Source organism: Oncorhynchus mykiss, chromosome 23 (genome assembly GCF_013265735.2).
Source record: "Oncorhynchus mykiss isolate Arlee chromosome 23, USDA_OmykA_1.1, whole genome shotgun sequence".
NCBI classification, from domain to species: domain Eukaryota; kingdom Metazoa; phylum Chordata; class Actinopteri; order Salmoniformes; family Salmonidae; genus Oncorhynchus; species Oncorhynchus mykiss.
In genome coordinates, this window is record NC_048587.1 from 15,073,286 (window position 1) to 15,095,479 (window position 22,194).

Sequence of the window (22,194 nt, forward strand, 5' to 3'; positions counted from 1 at the left end):
AAGGTAGACCTTGAAATACATACAGGGTAGCCTAGTGGTTTGAGTGTTGGACTAGTAACCGGGAGGTTGCAAGTTCAAACCCCCGAGCTGACAAGCTACAAATCTGTCGTTCTGCCCCTGAACAGGCAGTTAACCCACTGTTCCTAGGCTGTCATTGAAAATAAGAATTTGTTCTTAACTGACTTGCCTAGTTAAATAAAGGTAAAAAAAAAAAAAAAAAATGACTCAAATTCTAATTATGTCAATTAGCCTATCAGAAGCTTCAAAAGCCATGACATAATTTTATGGAATTTTCCAAGCTGTTTAAAGGCACAGTCAACTTAGTGTATGTAAACGTCTGACCCACTGGAATTGTGATACAGTGAATTATAAGTGAAATAATCTGTCTGTAAACATTAGTTGGAAAAATGACTTGTGTCATGCACAAAGTAGATGTCCTAGCCGACTTGCCAAAACTATAGTTTGTTAACAAGACATTTGTGGAGTGGTTGAAAACAAGTTTTTAGGACTCCAACCTAAGTGTATGTAAACTTCCGACTTCAACTGTATGTGTCCGCATGCATCAGTCTGTCTATTTGTCGAGTTAGGTGTCAGCTGTGACTTTCCTCTGTGTTCTCCGCCTCCTTGTGCTTCTCTGGGCCTTGTACATTAATTTTCTCATGTCTGGACCAGGTCTCCACTGTATCCCTACTGATCCTCCCTGTCCTTATCTATTTCACTCAGGCACCAGACGCCATCAATATCCATCCCGGAGTGCATCCGGCCCAAAGACAAGGAGGAGAAAGCAGGCCTAGATAAAGGTCTAGCGGGTGTGTATTGCTTGTCCCAGAAACGGATATATACAGTGTAAGGATCAGGGAACTGATGTTCAGAATCCGGAGAGTGCTTGATGTGTACTGTACTGTACCTGCTCATTGCTTGTGATTAGCCCCACAGCTGGATTTACTTAGATTAGTTTAAGTTTAGTAATTCCCCCTCCATCTCCCATTTCTTTTGATTTTTGTTATACCAGTTTGTTTATTGACCAAATGATGTACAGTGGAGCCACATCAGCATGTTTTTACACAAAAGGCAAATGGTATTTAATTCCCTAAACACAATACTACCTGAAATATATATGTTCAAATATTTACTCTAGTGCGAGATACAGTACAGCCATAGTGTAATGGAAAATATAACTTACCAAATAGCTAACTGGACCAGGGCTTAAGAGACCCATTTCAGATGGTGATTTGTACTTTGGATTTTCCCTCGCACCATTACATGTATAAGTATGCGCTGAGTGTACAAAACATTGGGATCGCCTTTCTAATATTGAGTTGCACCTAGGGCTGTGGCGGTCATGACATTTTGTCAGCCGGTGATTGTCAAGCAGATAACTGCCGGTCTCACGGTAATTGACTGGTAATTAACATAAACACATTTTAGCATCTCCTGGCTTCCACGTATAGACTACAAGCCACTGATGCAGACCTTTTGGAACAGCTACATTTTAAAAAGTCTAATAAATCCATACCCTACACAATCACAATGAATCCATTATGTATTTTAGACGGGTCTAAAGAAACCTGATTTGAAGAAAATGTATATTTCAGAAGAACAGAATAGCATACTCCTTGCCCTTATGTTTGATCCTGATCTGGCTATGTCATATGGCTGTGGGCTTCACTAGTTTATTTAGCAGACAAGATTTGCTTAGAATTCCATGGCATTATTTTATAGTATGAAGAATGCAATTTAACATAGCTGGATGAAATAGATAGGATATTTTCTCAGTGATTTCTGAGGGAGTGCGCGCACGTGGCTATTCTGTGTTGAGCTGTTAACAAAGAAACAGGTCCTCCTATATGCTTCATGGGGTGACAGGGTAGCCTAGTGGTTAGATCGTTGCACCGGAAGGTTGCAAGTTCAAACACACGAGCTGACAAGGTACAAATCTGTCGTTCTGCCCCTGAACAGACAGTTAACCCACTGTTCCTAGGCCATCATTGAAAATAAGAATTTGTTCTTAACTGACTTGCCTAGTTAAATAAAGGTAAAATAAATAAAAATGTATGTAACTTTAGTTGTGATCAAAACATATAGCCCAACGTTTGTATTTTTAATACATTCTAAGGCTGCATGATATGACTCTAATGATGATTTGAAAAAAGTTGCATGAAAGGCATGAGCTCTGTTGTTATTTGCGCAAGTTGCACACATTTCATCAGTCTCTTATTCGCAACACTTGATATTGCCTCGATTTTCCCGACTGCATCCCCTTTGTGTGGCCGTAATGCCCCTAAAAAAAATCCATGCCTTTTGCGGCCAACGGGCCGTTATGCCCTTGGGCTGAATATAATAATTATAGTTCCCTTCTCCCGGCTACGTGCTCCGAAGAAGCACCTCTCACTCACATGGGTCTCTCAGCTCAATTCTTATTAGCCAATGTCTGTCCGTGGTGATCAGGTCTTTCTCGCAGGCTTTTCGGCGACCAGCATGATGAGTAGGTCTAACGGACTGCTATGTCAATCTACAATGCCTCATAGTACAAAAGTTGACCTATTCTGTTCGAGAAAGAAATATTCCAAACATAGTCTGGGACAGTTGTGGGATGCGATAGATCCCAAATGAATACAGTATAACCACTAGCATCCCAAAAAAATAATTAAGCAATGAGGCTAATGCAACAGATCAGAACGATTAGCTTAAAATGTTGATAAACTCTTAGGCTTTTTCTTCACATTATAAGCGCAGGAATGTGCACACGGCAGTAGGCTATAAGCACAAATGTTCCAAAATGCAATCAATTAGCGGGAAAAACACCATTCTCAAAAGTGACCGCAAATGTAATTATGCATAAAAAGGTGCATTTTTATGGTGAAAATTATCTTCCCAAAATTTGAAACTCATGCGCTGCTTATATATGCCAGTTAGGCTCCACACCTGTTGTAAAGTGCATTAATGTGCTTAAATTTAAGAAGTTATTTGGCCACTTTTGTTGTGATATAAACCTTGGGCTAGGCTACATGAGGTGTGTGACTATAATTGGAAAAATTCGCAAAAAAAGGAATGCTCTGTTTCTTGACTTACTGCACACAACCTGGGCATGATACACAAGTGATAAGTTATATCATTCACAAGTGAGTTAGCAAGTTTGGTATGCTACTAATGACCATCAGCAGCATCAGTGCTTGGAGAAGCCTAATTACAGTGACCGAACGGTCACATGGAATTTGACTTCATGGCTCGTGACTGCCGCTGTTCTGAGGGCACCCCCTTATGCCCTCAGAACAGCCTCAATTCATCTACAAGGTGTTGAAAGCGTTCCACAGGGATGCTGGCCCATGTTGACGCCAGTGCTTCCCACATGTCTTTTGGGTGTTGACCATTCTTGATACACACGGGAAACTGTTGAGTGTGAAAAGCCCAGCAGCGTTACAGTTCTTGACACACTCAAACCCATGCTCCTGGCACCTACTACCATAACCTGTCCAAAGGCACTTGCATTTTTTGTCTTGCCCATTCACCCGCTGAATAGCACACATACACCATCAAATGTCTCAGGGCTTAAAAATCCTTCTTTAACCTGTCTCCTCCCCTTCATCTACACTGATTTGAAGTGGACTTAACAAATGACATCAATAAGGGATCATGGCTTTCACATAGTTTCACCTGGTCAGTCTATGTCATGGAAAGAGTAGGTGTTTCTAATGTTTTGTACTCTGTAATAAAGTATGTTGTATGGCTTTTGTGATCAAAAGCAACAAAATTACTATATATACACAATTATAAACATTTTCACAGCAAGCTGAGCATATTGTATTGACGTTTGTACACTGTGTGTGCAGGTGTGTGTGCTCACCTTTATCTGTGTCTGTTTGTGTGAACAGTGGGGTCTCCTGCAGAGCTTGGGGAGTATGTCGTGCTCCTGGCTGACTGGATGCTCATGGAACTACCTCTGGAAGCGTTGGCAATCCTGCAAGAAGAGGGGCTGAGCTCTGTATCTCGTGACTTCTCACTGCAACTCCTCCACACTCGCCTGCAGAGAGAGGAACCAGGTGAGGGGTTACACACACATACACACACACACACACACAAATGGAGTGCTTAGTTGCAAGTACAGTTTTCATTCTATTTCATTTCAAAACACAGCAAATTTTCATTAGCATGCCCACACTAGTAGTATTAAAGGAAGACTCAGCAATATGACGTAGATGCAGAAAGTAAACAGCATAGTCAGTCAGTTTCTGCAACAACTGAGAGCATTGAAGCGCGAGGGTCAACTTGTCCGCAGTTTTGGTGCCCTGGCTTCCACACTGTTAACAGAGTGACACAAATCTGTGAACATGCGCAGAGAAACTGTGTGTGACGGTGTGCGAGCGAAGTGTTGCCTCTTGCTCATTTCAATATCTCCGGTGCTGCTCGTGGCAACGTCATTTAGTTGAGTCTAACTTTAACAAAAACATTATTTAAGGTAGTTCATCACACATGCATAAATTAGACAACTTGCAGACTTTGCAAGTGCAAATTAGCATCTAAGTCCGCCCAGAGGGTTTTGTACTCTACAAGCATTTCATCTATTCTTACCCCTCTATCCAATTGGCAAAGCTTCGTTAAACTTTCTGGAATACTAATGATGTTTTCATGACATAATTTGTTTGGGCAGGATTAACACCCTCTCCCACACTATAATCTCTTTAAACCTCAGTTGGAATTACTTTGACAGTGTTTGCATGGCTACAACCCTTCATTCCAGCCATACTCAATAGGCAGACTATAATAGTCCTGATCCAGACCTACAATGTGTTAATAAACACAGTTGGGCTTTAAACTTACTGTTGAGTGAAACTTACTGTAATAAAAGAATGCAATCGAAGCAATTATTGAAATCAACAAGCCCATTTTTTTTAGCTAGGTAAGTTAAGCTAACCAGCTATCTAAACCTTGTAGTTATCATAGCCAGATTCTCTGCTGAGGCCCCTATTTGATTTGGTTGTAATGTTGGAGTCACTCAGATATCATATGAACACACATAAGACATGGCAAAATGTGTAGAATTGCAGGAAATAATCTTTAAAGCGGCAAAATGTTCTCTCCGCCAAAAAGAGGGTTGTGAACAGTGTCAAGTGGAAGTTTTATCGCATGCACAAGTACAGTGAAATGCCTTGCAAGCTTTACCCAAAGTGCAGCAATCAATGTCAAAATAGTATAACTAATACAAATAAAAATAAATATTAGGCGAAAGTGGCGGGCAGGATCAATAATAATCAACAGTATGGCAGCAACTTAAGGGTGGGACATTTTAGTAAATAAAATATTACATTTACATAAGTATTCAGACCCTTTACTCAGTACTTTGTTGAATCATCTTTGGCTGCCTTGAGTCTTCTTGGATATAACGCTACAAGCTTGGCACACCTGTATTTGGGGAGTTTTTTTCATTATTTTCTGCAGATCCGTTCAAGTGCTGTCAGGTTGGATGTGGAGCATCGCTGCACAGCTATTTTCAGGTCTCTCTAGAGATGTTTGATCGGGTTTAAGTCTGGGCTCTGGCTGGGCCACAGAAGGCCATTCAGAGACTTGTCCCCGAAGCCACTCCTGCATTGTCGTGGCTGTGTGCGTAGGATCGTTGTCCTGTTAGAAGGTGAACCTTCGCCCCAGTCTGAGGTCCTGAGCGCTCTGCAGCAGGTTTTCATCTAGGATCTCTCTGTACTTTGCTCTATTCACCTTTGCCTCAATCCTGATTAGTCTCCCAGTCCCTGCCTCTGAAAAACATCCCCACAGCATGATGCTGCACCTCCATGCTTCACCGTAGGGATCGTGCCAGGTTTCCGCTAGTCGTGACGCTTGGCATTGAGGCCAAAGAGTTCAAACTTGGTTTTATCAGACCCGAGAATCTTGTTTCTCATGGTCTGAGAGTCCTTTAGGTGCTTTTTGCTAACTCTAAACGGGCTGTCATGTGCCTTTTACTGAGGAGTGGCTTCTGTCTGGCCACTCTTAGCATAAAGGCCTGAACGGTGGAGTGCTGCAGAGATAGTTGTCCCATCTCCACAGAGGTACTCTGGAGCTCTGTCAGAGTGACTTTCGGGTTCTTTGTCACCGCTCAAGGTCCTTCTCCCCCGATTACTCAGTTTGGCTGGGTGGCCTGCTCTTGGAAGAGTCTTGGTGGTTCCAAACTTCTTCCATATAAGAATGATGGAGGCCACAGTGTTCTTGGGGACCTTTATGTTTTGGTACCCTTCCCCAGATCTGTGCCTCGACACAATCCTGTCTCGGAGCTCCAAGGACAATTCCTTCGACCTCACGGCTTGGTTTTTGATCTGACATGCACTGTCAACTGTGGGACCTTATTTAGATAGCTGTGTGCCTTTCCAAATCATGTCCAATAAAATTAATTTACAGCAGGTGGACTCCAATGAAGTTGTAGTAACATCTCAAGGATAATCAATGGAAACAAGATACACCTGAGCTTAATTTCAATTCTCATCGCAAAGGGTCTGTATATTATGTAAATACGTTATTTCAAAAAAATCATATGTATTTAAAAAAATATATATATTAGAATAAGGCTGTAACGTAACAAAACATGGAAAAAGTAAAGGGGTCTGTATACTTTCCGAATGCACTGTATGTGTATTAATATTCCTAGCGCGCAATAATTACATCAAGCTTGTGACTCTACAAACGTCACTGAAGTCACTGTTATTGTAAATAAGAATATTATATATTTTTAAACACTTCTACATTAATGTGGATACTACCTACCATGGTTACGTTTAGTTCTGACTGAATCGTGAGTAATGATGAGTTAGAAGCACCAAATATCATACCCCAAGATATGCCAACCTCTCAACATTACAATAACAGGGGAGGTTAGCATTTTGGGGGGAGGGGTATGATATAGGTCTGCGTCTGTAACTTTCTCACTCTCACTTTTGTTGGTGGGAGACGGCAGAGTGGAGTGCCATTGAGATTGCATCGTCTGTGGATCTGTTGGGGTGGTATGCAAGTTGGAGTGGGTCCAGGGTGTCCAGGATTATGAATGCCATGACCAGCCTTTCAAAGCACTACATTACAGATGTGAGTGCTACAGGGCGGTAGTCATTGTTACGATGCGGATAAATTACAATATCCATCCGGACCTTTGTCGCCTAGGAAATTTGTGTGACCGGACCTTCTCAAAAAGTATTTGAGTACCTCTGCTCTATTCTTTCCCAACATGGTCTGCGTATCCAAATTAATTTGTAATTTGGTTGTAAAATTCACATGACAAGTGAACTTACATTTATATCTGGGAAGGTAATTCTGATAATGACGCAGAGAAATGTGAGCCTCACATTCTTGAGGATGCAATGAAATAAGTGTCAGATAGTGTTCAATCAATATATTTTATTAGAAAGCTGCAGTGTCTATCCAATAAGGTATGTACTGCACATAGATCATGATGCTCTTACATAGAGTACCAGTCTAAAGATTGGACAGACATTCAAGGGTTTTCTTTATTTTTACTATTTTCTACATTGTAGAATAATAGTGAAGACATCAAAACTATGTTGTAACGAAAGAAGAATTAAACAAATCCAAATATATTATATATTTGAGATTCTTCAAAGTAGCCACCCTTTTCCTTGATGACAGCTTTGCACACTCTTCAGATTCTCTCAACCAGCTTCATGACTCATCCCAAACCATATCAATTGGGTTGAGGTTAGGTGATTGTGGAAGCCAGGTCATCTGATGCAGCACTCCATCACTTTCCTTCTTGGTCAAATAGCCTTTAAACCAGATGGGTTGGCGTATCGCTGCAGAATGCTGTGGTAGCCATGCTGGTTAAGTGTGCTTTTAAATTCTAAATAAATCACAGACAGTGTCACCAGCAAAACACCATCACACCTCCTCCTCCATGCTTCACAGTGGGAACATGTGGAGATCATCCGTTCAGCTACTCTGCGTCTCACAAAGACACGGCGGTTGGAACCAAAAATCTCACATTTCTTCTTCTTCTTCTTATTGGTGTCCTTTAGTAGTGGTTTCTTTTCAGGAATTCAACCATGAAGGCCTGATTCACGTAGTCTCCTCTGAACAGTTGATGTTGAAATGTGTCTGTTACTTGAACTCTGTGTAGCACTTATTTGGGCTGCAATTTCTGAGCCTGGTAACTCTAATGAACTTATCCTCTGCAGCAGAGGTAACTCTAGGTCTTCGTTTCCTGTGGCAGCCCTCATGAGAGCCAGTTTCACCGTAGTGCTTGATGGTTTTTGCGACTGCACAATTTTCCAGATTGACTGACCTTCATGTGTTTTCCAGATTGACTGACTGTCATTTCTCTTAGCTTATTTGAGCTGTTTTTACCATAATATGGACTTGGACTTTTACCAAATAGGGCTATAGGGTTATGGAAGGGCATGAAATGTTGTTTTTACATTTATTTCTCCCAAAATAATACATGTTATTCCATCCATGAAATTACATTGAAATTTGTTTTAGATTGCCTTAGATGTGACAGTAGGGAGATTAGGATGTTCAAGGTTAGTCACAAATTCGTAATACTGCATACTGTATGTTTACAGTTTTGGATGTGAAATATTGAATTTAATTTCATGTGTTGTCAGTCCAGGACACATTTTCAGACAAGCAGTTTGTTAGACAGCAAGCAGATTCTGATCGTCAAGATCTTGAGTCACTCATCTCTTTGTAGCTCCTGGGCTCAAAGTCTCTGGCATCTCTGGCAATAACACCATTGTCGTTGCAGAGGAAATTTATCAATAGGGCTGCTTCGTTCTAACGTCATTGATTTGAGTATAATCCAATTCAATGGAATAAGAAATGTATTAGAGGCATTTTGAACAAATAGATCCTGAATGACAGCCATTGTTGAGTGAAGGACAATGTTTACTGTAGCCTGAAGGGTACACAACTCACCACGAAAATGTAATAATGGACAAGAAAATACTTATTTAAGTATAAATAACTTTATTACTTGTTTTTTGTTTTTTTAAAGATCCATTTGTCAGCAAGACTCAATAATTATTTCAGACTACAATAGTGTAGGCCTAATGACAATTGTTGAATGTCATTACACTTTTTTAATATTTATTTTTTTCATGAGGTTTTATAATTTATTGGTTGACAAGACAAACTATAAAACAGAAGCACACACACACCAGCAGACATTACACATGTATCTATCCCCCCCACCCTCCTTCCCATCTCACTCACAGGACCTGCTTACTTAAGTACATGTATATAAAGTAATGATTTTATACTGCCAAGTGTTGTAGTTTTGCACCATGCAGTTGAGAGATTGACAGTTCAAATTGAGCTATGTCCATGAATAAATAAATCCATTGCTAATGTGGCAGAGTGTGTGGGGCTTGGCATTGTAAGGCAACCATTCTCTTGGCTGTTGTTAGGCCGGCAAGCCAGATCCTTCTCTGCCTGTATGTTAAGTTCAGTGAAGACTCATCGTTAAACAGTAGTACATTGCCAATTTGCCAATTTGTTATTTAGAATGATTTAGTTCTGTTTTTAGAGGGAGAGAAACCAAAAACCTACAATCATCTCATGGGTCTCCCAGTCAAGGAGGTATTGAACCAGCATCTGTAGCAACACAGCTTGCACTGCTATGCAGTGTCTTGGACTGTTGCGCCACTCAGGCGCTGTATAACTTGACCGGTCAGGAGTGGGCTACACTACTACAGTAAGACCAAAATAAAATAATAAAAACCTTAGTGTAACAACAGTTTTAGTAAGTAATACAAAGTCTTGCACAATTATCAGTTTCTATTTAGGTTTATGTCACCCATTCATTGTCAGAGACCCATTTGGACCCAAAAGCATAATCAGTGCTCTAACTCCCCTTTGCTCTGGTCTGGAGCAATGAAGTGGTGACGCAGGGTACCGTACTAAACCACAAATTACCTCTAAGTCCCGTGGTGTAAGCTCGCAATTTTTAACGGAGGAACCCCTGTACTTTGGCGTTAAACCACACATATTGTGGGCACAGAATAAAGGCCCAGAAACATAATTTAAGATTGGGGAGATTTTGGCCTCCAGAACACTTCCGTCTTTATAAAGTGGACATTTTGATCCAAGGGCACTTTCCCTTCCATATAAATTTGGAAATCAAAGGGTGCAGTTTCTTCCAATATCCCAGTGGCTGTGAAAGGAGAATCATAGAGCTGTAAAAGTTTATCAGAGGAAGTATGTTCAGCTTAATGATGTACGTGCATGTCTGAAAAGAGTTTGAATTTGTGCATTGAGACCATCTTTGTAGATCTGACTCTACTGGTTTATGAACACTATTAAAATTGGTAGTGATCTGTAAGGACGGATAGATGTCAATGCCTAGGTATTTGAAATGGCTTACTATTGGGATGTCAGGGGACATGTAGGTATCTCTTCATTAAGCGGTAATAGTGTGGATTTGGTCCAATTAATTGTGTAACCTGAGATTGTGTCATGTTGTGTCTTGTTTCTGTCCTTTCCCTTCACCCTGTCTCCCTCTGCTGGTCGTTATTAGGTTACCTTTTCTCCCCCTCTTTCCCCCAGCTGTTCCTTGTCTCCTCCTAACTACCTCGTCACCCCTTTTCCCACCTGTTCCCTTTTTCCCTCTGATTAGTCCTCTATATCTCTCTCTGTTTTTGTTTCTGTCTTTGTCGGATTCTTGTTTGTGTTGTTCATGCCTGAACCAGACTATCGTCATGTTTGCTGCAACCTTGGCCTGTCCTGTCGGAATCTGCCGGTCCATCTGAGCCTACGTTTGTTTTGTTATTAAAGAAGCTCTGTTTACGTTAAGTCGCTTTTGGGTCCTCATTCACGCACCGTAACAGAAGAATCCGACCAAGAATGGACCCAGCGACTTCGGATCCTCTCCACTCAGCCGTCGAGATCCAGGGAGCGATGCTAGGCAGACACGAGCAGGAATTGTCTGCTGCTCGACATGCCGTTGAGACCCTGGCCACCCAAGTCTCCAACCTCACAGAACAGGTTCACCATCTCCGCCTCGATCCACCGGCCACTTCCAGGGCTTTCGAATCTCCGGAGCCCAGAATCAATAACCCGCCGTGTTACTCTGGGGAGCCCACTGAATGCCGCTCGTTCCTCACCCAGTGTGATATTGTGTTTTCTCTCCAGCCCAACACTTACTCCAGGAGCACTGCTCGTGTCGCCTACGTCATATCTCTCCTTATTGGACGGGCTCGTGAGTGGGGCACGGCAATCTGGGAGGCAAGGGCTGAGTGTACTAACCAGTATCAGGACTTTAAGGAGGAGATGATACGGGTTTTTGATCGATCTGTTTTTGGGGAGGAGGCTTCCAGGGTCCTGTCCTCCCTATGTCAAGGTAATCGATCCATAACAGACTACTCTATTGAGTTTCGCACTCTTGCTGCCTCCAGTGGCTGGAACGAGCCGGCTTTGCTCGCTCGTTTTCTGGAGGGTCTCCGCGCAGAGGTAAAGGATGAGATTCTCTCCCGGGAGGTTCCTTCCAGCGTGGATTCCTTGATTGAACTCGCTATTCGCATTGAGCGACGGGTTGATCTTCGTCACCGAGCTCGTGGAAAGGAGCTCGCGTTCTTCGCGCCCCCGCTCGTCTTCCCCCCCCCCCCCCCCCCATCCTTGTCGAGGGCGCACCCATCTACAGGGTCCGTAGGATTTTGGACATGCGTCCTCGGGGCCGTGGTCATCAGTACCTAGTAGATTGGGAGGGGTACGGTCCTGAGGAGAGGAGTTGGGTTCCCTCTCGGGACGTGCTGGACCGTGCGCTGATCGAGGATTTCCTCCGTTGCCGCCAGGTTTCCTCCTCGAGTGCGCCAGGAGGCGCTCGGTGAGTGGGGGGGTACTGTCATGTTGTGTCTTGTTTCTGTCCTTTCCCTTCACCCTGTCTCCCTCTGCTGGTCGTTATTAGGTTACCTTTTCTCCCCCTCTTTCCCCCAGCTGTTCCTTGTCTCCTCCTAACTACCTCGTCACCCCTTTTCCCACCTGTTCCCTTTTTCCCTCTGATTAGTCCTCTATATCTCTCTCTGTTTTTGTTTCTGTCTTTGTCGGATTCTTGTTTGTGTTGTTCATGCCTGAACCAGACTATCGTCATGTTTGCTGCAACCTTGTCCTGTCCTGTCGGAATCTGCCGGTCCATCTGAGCCTACGTTTGTTTTGTTATTAAAGAAGCTCTGTTTACGTTAAGTCGCTTTTGGGTCCTCATTCACGCACCGTAACAGATTGAACTAAAGTTTTTAAAGATATTGAGAAGGACAGGTAGAGAACGAGGGACATCTCCAACCTATAGTAATATTTCATCTGCATATGGTGGTCAGAGATGTGAGTAGTGATAGGAACATGTGTGGACTGACAGACTGCTTGAGCCAGGGGTTCTAGTGATAAAGCAAAGAGCAAGCTGCTGAGAGCACATCCTTGCCTTGTCCTTCTGGCAATGAGGAATTGTTTAGAAAATCATTTGCAAAGCCCATACGTTTGAGTACTGTCCAGAGGTACTGCCATTCAAAGTGATCAAAGGCCTTTTCGGCATGAAGTGAAATGAACAGCATCAGGTAGTTCCACATCTGCAGCTGCAGCAATGATGTGTAGCAGACGGCAGATGTTGTCAGAGGCCTAACTAGTTTTTTTTTTTATCATGCTGAACTAAATTTGTCATGCAAGGTTCAAGTCTGCGAGCCAATAATTTTTGCATATCATTTAACATCTAAATTTAACAATGATATGAGGCAATAGAATACTGGTGCCATCATTATCGTCATGTTTAACCTACAATTTAGAATAAAAAGAGTGAAAAGTATTGTTAATTAGCTTTTGGTCTGTATGGACTATCCCCTCTGTTGATTTGACTCTAATATTATTTGCAAAGCCCTTATTGGTCCTTAGTTTCATAGCCAATAACCGGCTGGGCCGTGCACTGTTGAAGTAATAATTCTGACGAGCTTTGTACATAATACAGTGCCTTGCGAAAGTATTCGGCCCCCTTGAACTTTGCGACCTTTTGCCACATTTCAGGCTTCAAACATAAAGATATAAAACTGTATTTTTTTGTGAAGAATCAACAACAAGTGGGACACAATCATGAAGTGGAACGACATTTATTGGATATTTCAAACTTTTTTAACAAATCAAAAACTGAAAAATTGGGCGTGCAAAATTATTCAGCCCCTTTACATTCAGTGCAGCAAACTCTCTCCAGAAGTTCAGTGAGGATCTCTGAATGATCCAATGTTGACCTAAATGACTAATGATGATAAATACAATCCACCTGTGTGTAATCAAGTCTCTGTATAAATGCACCTGCACTGTGATAGTCTCAGAGGTCCGTTAAAAGCGCAGAGAGTATCATGAAGATCAAGGAACACACCAGGCAGGTCCGAGATACTGTTGTGAAGAAGTTTAAAGCCGGATTTGGATACAAAAAGATTTCCCAAGCTTTAAACATCCCAAGGAGCACTGTGCAAGCGATAATATTGAAATGGAAGGAGTATCAGACCACTGCAAATCTACCAAGACCTGGCCGTCCCTCTAAACTTTCAGCTCATACAAAGAGAAGACTGATCAGAGATGCAGCCAAGAGGCCCATGATCACTCTGGATGAACTGCAGAGATCTACAGCTGAGGTGGGAGACTCTGTCCATAGGACAACAATCAGTCGTATATTGCACAAATCTGGCCTTTATGGAAGAGTGGCAAGAAGAAAGCCATTTCTTAAAGATATCCATAAAAAGTGTTGTTTAAAGTTTGCCACAAACCACCTGGGAGACACACCAAACATGTGGAAGAAGGTGCTCTGGTCAGATGAAACCAAAATTGAACTTTTTGGCAACAATGCAAAATGTTATGTTTGGCGTAAAAGCAACACAGCTGAACACACCATCCCCACTGTCAAACATGGTGGTGGCAGCATCATGGTTTGGGCCTGCTTTTCTTCAGCAGGGACAGGGAAGATGGTTAAAATTGATGGGAAGATGGATGGAGCCAAATACAGGACCATTCTGGAAGAAAACCTCATGGAGTCTGCAAAAGACCTGAGACTGGGACGGAGATTTGTCTTCCAACAAGACAATGATCCAAAACATAAAGCAAAATCTACAATGGAATGGTTCAAAAATAAACATATCCAGGTGTTAGAATGGCCAAGTCAAAGTCCAGACCTGAATCCAATCGAGAATCTGTGGAAAGAACTGAAAACTGCTGTTCACAAATGCTCTCCATCCAACCTCACTGAGCTCGAGCTGTTTTGCAAGGAGGAATGGGAAAACATTTCAGTCTCTCGATGTGCAAAACTGATAGACATACCCCAAGTAACTTACAGCTGTAATCGCAGCAAAAGGTGGCGCTACAAAGTATTAACTTAAGGGGGCTGAATAATTTTGCACGCCCAATTTTTCAGTTTTTGATTTGTTAAAAAAGTTTGAAATATCCAATAAATGTCGTTCCACTTCATGATTGTGTCCCACTTGTTGTTGATTCTTCACAAAAAAATACAGTTTTATATATTTATGTTTGAAGCCTGAAATGTGGCAAAAGGTTGCAAAGTTCAAGGGGGCCGAATACTTTCGCAAGGCACTGTAAATTCCGCACGTCTGTATAAAACATTCAGTTCTTTCTTAACCAATTCTATGTCGTGTAAATATTTTGAAGAGGTGTCAGATTGCACTCTGTTGTAAAACATTTAACTTTGCCTCCAATCGTTTTGCTTCATTAATATTTGCCTTGTATAAATTAAAAGAGAATAAAGTTGCGTTGCTTCTAATAAAGCCTTGAATTGCATCCCAAAGTATGCTTGGATCATCAACCGATCCTTCATTAATGCTAATGAATTCTGCGAGATCTATTGCAAATTAATATTTGAAGCTCTTATTTTGTAAGAGAGTGGTATTGAAGCACCAGCGAGCTGCAAAGTTCCTGTTAGCACATAAATTAGCCATATACAAAACTATATTATTGTCTGACTGAATATTTGGCATACACTGAGTATAAAAAACATTAAGAACACCTACTCTTTCCATGACATAGATTGACCAGGGGAATCTAGTTGAAAGCTATGATCCCTTATTGATGTCAACTGTTAAATCCACTTCAATCAGTATAGATAATGGGGAGACAGGTTAAAGAAGGATTTTTAAGCCTCGTCATTTTTCATGATAAGTTTTATTTTTGTGTTTTATTTATACATGGACATTCGCAGTGTATCTCGCAGCCTGTCTGGATGTAAAACAAGTGTAACAAACACCCAACATGCATTCAACATTTTGAACCTCTGAAATGGTCTTCACATGTAAAATTACAGTAGGTAAATTGTCTTTAAATGTTTTATTGTAGTTCTTTTGAAGGATGACGTTTTCTTTAACCTTTCCGAAAATATGCACATTTGGAATTTCCAAAAGAAAAAGTAGTTCATGTTATGTTTGGGCAAGCTTAATTAACTTTAAAAAGGTTAAATAATTTGCATAACACCAGTGGGTGCTCAAAGGTTAGACTTAAATGAGCAGAGATGTACATAGGGCATTTGGAATCTGGCGTGTGTGTGCGTGCGTGTGTGCGTGTGACTCGTGCACACACATGTCGTACTGAGCAGAGATTGTATGCGGCTGAGGGTGGCTGGAGTATATATAAAAAAGTGACATTTACTTTCCACACCTAGGACAAACATTACCATAATTTTGACATCTATAGTTTACCACTGTGTCAAGAAGATGTAGTGCCTGAAGCACCTTTTGGAAAGCGCTATTTGTTATTCTACGCAGTAGTTTGCATGAAACATGCACAGGATGAATTTGAGCATACTTCCTTTGGGAAAGCAGTGGTTATTTTGTTTAGGTGTCTGTCTGTTGTTTCTGGATTTAATTATAGGGTACATTTACTGAAAAGGAATTCTACAAGGCCTGACGTTTAAGGGTTCAATGCTTTGCAGTTCACTAGTTTGCTATCTCGGTTAACATGGAACTATAATCTTGCTTAATTTGGTCAGACGTAGTCTGTCCTCGAGAGATTACTAGTTTGCTAGTGGTCACTGCAGAAGGAAGTATTTATGGGTCGTAGGAAAACTTTCAGAGTTTCTGTATTCTTTCAGCGTCTTTAATGATGTCATTGGCTTTGGCAGTAAACCTGAAAGTAAAGTAAAGTCATTAGGATTTGTCAAAATGCTGTGTAATTTAAACCGCCAGACAACCGCTTCCTTTATTATTTCTGCATCCTGTTTGCTGCAGTTGAAAGTGACAACAAAAAGGAGACCAAAGGTGGAAAGGGAGCCAAGGGGAAGGTAGATCAAAGCAAAGCCATCAAAATGGTGAGTTCAGTAAATAAATCTAGGCCTACCTTTTTACCTGCCTTCAGCACAGGAAATTATTTAAGTCCCCTTGCCCGCTTGTGACTTCCCAATCAATGACATAATGTTTCTGTAATGATCCTGTGTCTTGCTTCTATATCATATTTATTCCCTGTCACCCTTTCACTCTTGCGCTCTTTCTCTCTCTCTCTTCCTCTGCCTCTCTTTCTCCCCCTCTCTCTCGCTCTCTCAACCCCGCCCTCTCTATCTCCCTCTCACTACTCCACTCTCTCACTCAAATGTGTCTCTTCCGCTCTTGCTGTCACAGATGTTTGTTTGGATGTCTCTATCCAATATTAATCTACCTGGATTTAATCTGTGTTTCTTGTTACCCAGGTTCCGGTCAATCGTGTCTTGCCCCCCAACACCCTCCCAGTAGACACACACAACTTCAAATGTATATTTTACTTGTTTGACTTTAATAATGACCTTTTAACACCTCCAATAAGTATTTCACTGATTTTCAGTGGTGAGATAATCTATATTTCTAGGAATTTCCTAGATGGGTATTTCTTAAATATCAGTACAGCCAGAAGAGGACTGGCCACCCCTCAGTGTGCCTGGTTCCTCTCTAGGTTGTTTCCTATGTTCCTGCTTTCTAGAGCTTTTCCTCGCCACAGTGCTTCTACCTATGCATTGCTTGCTCTTTGGGGTTTAACCCTCGACATCTGTAAAGCACTTTGTGACAACTGCTTATGTAGAAATGGCTTCATGAAATTTGATTTGGGAAATAAGATTGTTTCTAATGCCAGACCAGTGACATACTGTGGAGAAAATTGTCCTTAATACACCTCATCTAAGATGTCATAGACCCTTACAACGAAGAGGCATATGGTAAGTAAGCATGATCTTAGTTGTCATTATTATGTTTCTGATTTTGCTAATAATTTCCACAAGAGAATCGTTGATCACGATACGGCCCCAGACGATAAGCTATGTTGTTCTGACAGCTCGGGCCCATATTCAAAAGTGTCTAGGATCAGATTTGACTTTGATATCATAATGTATAAGATTATATGGACCCCCTGTCCATATAATCTTATACATTATGATATCAAAGTCAAATCTGATCCTAGACACTTTTGAATATGGGCCCGAGGTGTCTGTCTGTTGTTTCTGGATTTAATTATAGGGTACATTTACTGAAAAGGAAGAGGGGGGGGGGGGGGGCACCGATCCCGTAGAGGTTAATTAGGAAGATGGATTTCTGCTTTCTCATTGAAAAGTGTTTCTTGTTCTCTTGGCCTTCGTCAGAGCTTTTAAACTAAATATTAAACCATCTTTTGATTTCTGAACGTGTCGACACAGGGGACTCGGGATGTGGCTACGTTATTGATGTCATGTTAGTCAGGCCTTTTGATTTGAACATATGGATTGTTATAGTTTTGTAGGCTAGGCTATCAGCACTTCTACTCTGAGACACTTTATGAATATAGACCCTGATCTCTACTGATATCTTTGTGAGCTGTGCAATGGTGGGTTTTGTTGCAGTAGACACCTAGGGACATGGCTCTCCTGAACGAAACATCCAAGAATACCGTAAAGAGGTGCCTCCAATCTAGTGTAGAATATGCCCCCAAAAAGTAATTGATTCAAGATAGCACTGTTTTCCAATCCCATTTATTGATTTGATATTTTGTTTTAATAAGCATGAAAATGTTGCCAGCGCCAAATAGACGTGGTTGTAATGGTCAGACTTTTTAACCTTTAGCTGACTTTTATGTTGATATCCCTATGTATGCGAGTGGCCGTTTTACGAAATCTGTCTTGCCTGCTACTTACTTAAACTGCATACTGTGTACTAATCATACCAAATACTATGTAGAACGTACTGTTTAGTAAAATCATATGCAGTAAGCAACAAATATCAATATACTACTCATCCATATTGAGATGGCCTCATTGAATGCGCAATCGCGCTTTTTCCCCGACGTTCATACAATTTTGTAGAACACGTCCTCTATTCTGATTATCAGCTGGTGTCGAACACACTTGAGTGTGAAAAAACTATTCAGTTCTGTGAAGCAAATTCTACTAGATGAAAAGCCGAAATGAGTATGACATCCGGGCACTTAAAGTATTCTCGATTTTCAACATTTCACAAACTATAAAAGGTAATTTTTTCGCAAACTCAAACGGCCTACTATTTACGATGCAAGTATGGGTATTTGGACTGGCTGTGTACAGTATGTGAAATGAAAATCGAGTATGCTTTAAATGCCTGGATGTCATTCTCATTTCGGCTTTTACAGCTGATAATCAGATATGGGGATGTGCTACCAAAATTAACCAATAACACAAAACAACGCAATCGTGCATGACGCATTCTCAGTATGCAAAAATATAATGTTTTGTAGTATGTACATTTTTTTTAAATCGAGTATGGTTTAAATGCCAGGATGTTATATTCATTTCTGATTTTCATCTAGTAGAATTCGCTGCACACTTTTCCACAATGCATTGGAAGAGGTGGGCTGCGATTGATAGGCCCTACTTCTCTTCATGTAGCCAAACAACAAAACTATACTTAAAAGGATCCTACCCTTTTTTCAATTTTCGCCTAAAATGACATCGAACTGCCTGTAGCTCGGGACCTGAAGCAAGGATATGCATATTCTTGATACCATTTGAAAGCAAACACTTTGAAGTTTGTGGAAATATGAAATGAATGTAGGAGAATATAACACATTAGATCTGGTAAAAGATAAGACGAAGAAAAAACATGCATTCTTTTTTTTTTGTACCATCATCTTTGAAATGCAAGAGAAAGGCCATAATGTACTATTCTAGCCCAGGCGCAATTTAGATTTTGGCCACTAGCTGGCTTCAGTGTATGTGCAAGTTTTAGACTGATCCAATGAACCATTGTTCTGTTCAAAATGTTGTATCAAGGCTGCCCAAATATGCCTAATTGATTTATTAATACATTTTCAAGTTCATATTTGTGCACTCTCCTCGAACAATAGCATGGTATTATTTCACTGTAATAACTACTGTAAATTGGACAGTGCAGTTAGATTAAAAATAATTGAATCTTTCTGCCCATATCATATATGGATATGTCCTGGGGGGGGGGGGGCACCGATCCCGTAGAGGTTAATTAGGAAGATGGATTTCTGCTTTCTCATTGAAAAGTGTTTCTTGTTCTCTTGGCCTTCGTCAGAGCTTTTAAACTAAATATTAAACCATCTTTTGATTTCTGAACGTGTCGACACAGGGGACTCGGGATGTGGCTACGTTATTGATGTCATGTTAGTCAGGCCTTTTGATTTGAACATATGGATTGTTATAGTTTTGTAGGCTAGGCTATCTATTGAATTATTACATGTATGGATCAAGCCTTAGCAGTCATTTTCATCTCGTTCCCAATGATCAGTGCTTTAGTTTATTACGTTGCTGTCGAACGGTTCTGAATTTGCGATGCACCCAACTGTCCAAATTGTTCTGTGCAATAGCCTTTTGATTTGAGCATTTGAAAAGTTTTGGTGTGTGTACTAGGCTATTTGATTTAATGTATGTATGTTACAGCACTTAGGTTTCACTAATAAATATGTTGAAATGGAACCAAATTATGCATTTCTGTCTTCAGTCCTTTTTAAATAGAATAGATGGGCTATGTGGTCTACTATGGTATAAGTTGAATGTGATAGTGCTATTACTACATTCCTATTCTATTCAGAGTTCAGATTCTATTCAGAGAAATTAATCAAATTAAAATGAGCTATTATCAGGCTGGTTAATGTGGTGCATGCCTGTTAAATTTGGAAAAATCCACCCACACACGGCCTGCGTTGCGGCCATGGCATACTGCATACTTTTTAATAAACAGTACATCACGTGCTAAATACTATGCAACGATGCGTACATAGTATGCGGTTTAAGTACAGTATGTAGTACGCTAGTATGGGTATTCGGACACAGCCTCTGTGTTTAGAGCTATGACTCCTACTCAGCAAAGAGAATTTTGCAGTGATTAATGTGCTCTTTGCCAAAATCCAATGGACTATTGACTGGCCTTGACGTGTCCTCCTCCCTCTCCGCCACCGGGTCACCAAACTCCCTTCATACTGTACATTTTGTCAGTGCAATTTTTAGGTACAGCTTAGATTTAAATTATGCAGTCCAGCTTCTACTATAGATTGGGTCCTACAGTAATATACCTCATCCAATGATAGTAAATGATGCTGGAACTGTTGTTTATTCTCTGTGTGTGTGTCGTGTGTGTACGTTGTGTGTGTGTGTGTGTGTGTGTGTGTGTGTGTGTGGGGGGGGGGGGGGGGGGGTGTTTCAGAAGGCAGCAGCCTGACAGAGAGGATGAAGAGGACTTTGGAGGCATACAGCCAGCAGTTCACCCCACTGTGGGAGGGCTTTTTGGGGAGTGAACGCACTCCCAGGTCAGAAGTCACTTTCACTCAACACACTCATTAGCAGTAATGACACAAGAGTCACATATGTATGTCATGTATTCCTGTCCGCTGGCATACCAATCTGATGGCTGATGTTTTTTCATGGCATGCTGCACTCTAAGCCACTAACACTGTTGTGTGTGTGTCAGTCTCGCAGAGCTGGAGCAGCTGCTGACAAACTGCAGTGCTTTCATCTTCCATGGAATGGAGCGCTTTCTCGCTAACATCCCACCATCCAAGCTGGCTGCCCTCAACCTTTCTGGTACTGTATCCAATACCTACCTATTTTCTTTTGTGGTTTGAGTTTGTTTGGTCTGAGTTTCAAGAACCTTCTTGTGAAGATGTTGGACGATTTGAGGTAGATTTTATTTTATAGTATCAGCTTTTTCCATCAAATACAGACTATTTCAATTGTTTGATCAGAAAACAACCATGCCCTTAACCAAAGCCAAAGCTCAAATACCAGAACACAAATAAATAACAAGAACCTGCCACATTCCAACTATGCCTCCCTCCCAGTAAGCTGCTGTTGTATATATGCCACCACTGCAGAATTAGCACAACATACCTTTTGAAGTGACCCATTCGTCTGGAAGGGCGTCCCAAATGGCACCCTATTCCCTATGTAGTGCCCTACTTTTGACCAGGGCCTCTTGTAAAAAATAAAGCACTACATTTAGGGAATACGGTGCCATTTAGGATGCATCCTGTGTGTCAGAGATTTGTTGTTTGCCATCTAAAATTAAGGAAACTAAGTAGAAAACATCATTCAACTCCAAATCCAACTCATTCAACTCCAAAGACTGGTGTTCAAAGGCATAAGGCTATAAGTTCAGAACACAGAACATAACTCTTCCGTTATAACGGAATATTTGTAAAGACTTATATAAAAATGTCACATTATGTCAAAGATCTGAGTGGCTTTGGATATTATGTGATGATAATATGATTTATTTAATCAAATGAAGGATTTTCCAAAGTCAGTGACGGAGAAACAAAAACCCAGATATACATTTTAAATTGTACTGGGTGTAGCTTATGTACGTAAATGGAGCAGTAGACTTAATCTCTTTAAACACATCAATCTTTAATTCCCCGAGTGGTTATATTTAGAAAGACAGCAATATAACATCAATTAGATTTCATTATAGGCCGGTTGCTGTTACATTTTCCAAGTTTCACCAAGCACTTGTAGAAATTATACAGAGATTCAGAATGAATGGATTAGGGATAATCACTAGGCTTATATGATTTATTAACATGATATAGGCCTAGTAATGGTTTGATGTAGGTTTAATGTGTGCATTGGAGATGTTAATCAGATGTAGTGTTCTGAATCTGTCGCACTAGAGAGCAAGCTGTCAATTAACGTTAATCTCACATTGAACTGTTCCCTGGACAGGAACTCTGGCGTTCCCAATCCAGCAGATCAGAGTCTGGAGCTGACAGTGCCCCACCTGTGGCCTAACCCGGGTGTGT

The 22,194-nt window shown here is 41.1% G+C and overlaps 1 protein-coding gene across 4 annotated transcripts in view; it reads left to right on the forward strand.

The window, feature by feature from the left end:
- The window catches only part of LOC110502315 (cilia- and flagella-associated protein 46), a 98,286-nt gene that overhangs the window by 70,051 nt on the left and 6,041 nt on the right, over positions 1–22,194 (forward strand). The window contains exons 50-56 of one of the 4 annotated variants that reach the window (XM_021580249.2): positions 724–809; positions 3,873–4,040; positions 16,191–16,270; positions 16,646–16,706; positions 17,111–17,143; positions 20,601–20,703; positions 20,865–20,977. In XM_021580249.2, the coding sequence (XP_021435924.2) occupies positions 724–809; positions 3,873–4,040; positions 16,191–16,270; positions 16,646–16,706; positions 17,111–17,143; positions 20,601–20,703; positions 20,865–20,977 (644 nt within the window). Of the gene's footprint in view, positions 1–723; positions 810–3,872; positions 4,041–16,190; positions 16,271–16,645; positions 16,707–17,061; positions 17,144–20,600; positions 20,704–20,864; positions 20,978–22,194 lie in introns of those variants that run through there. The other 3 variants (XM_021580250.2, XR_002470314.2, XM_021580252.2) reach the window with 3 other exon arrangements.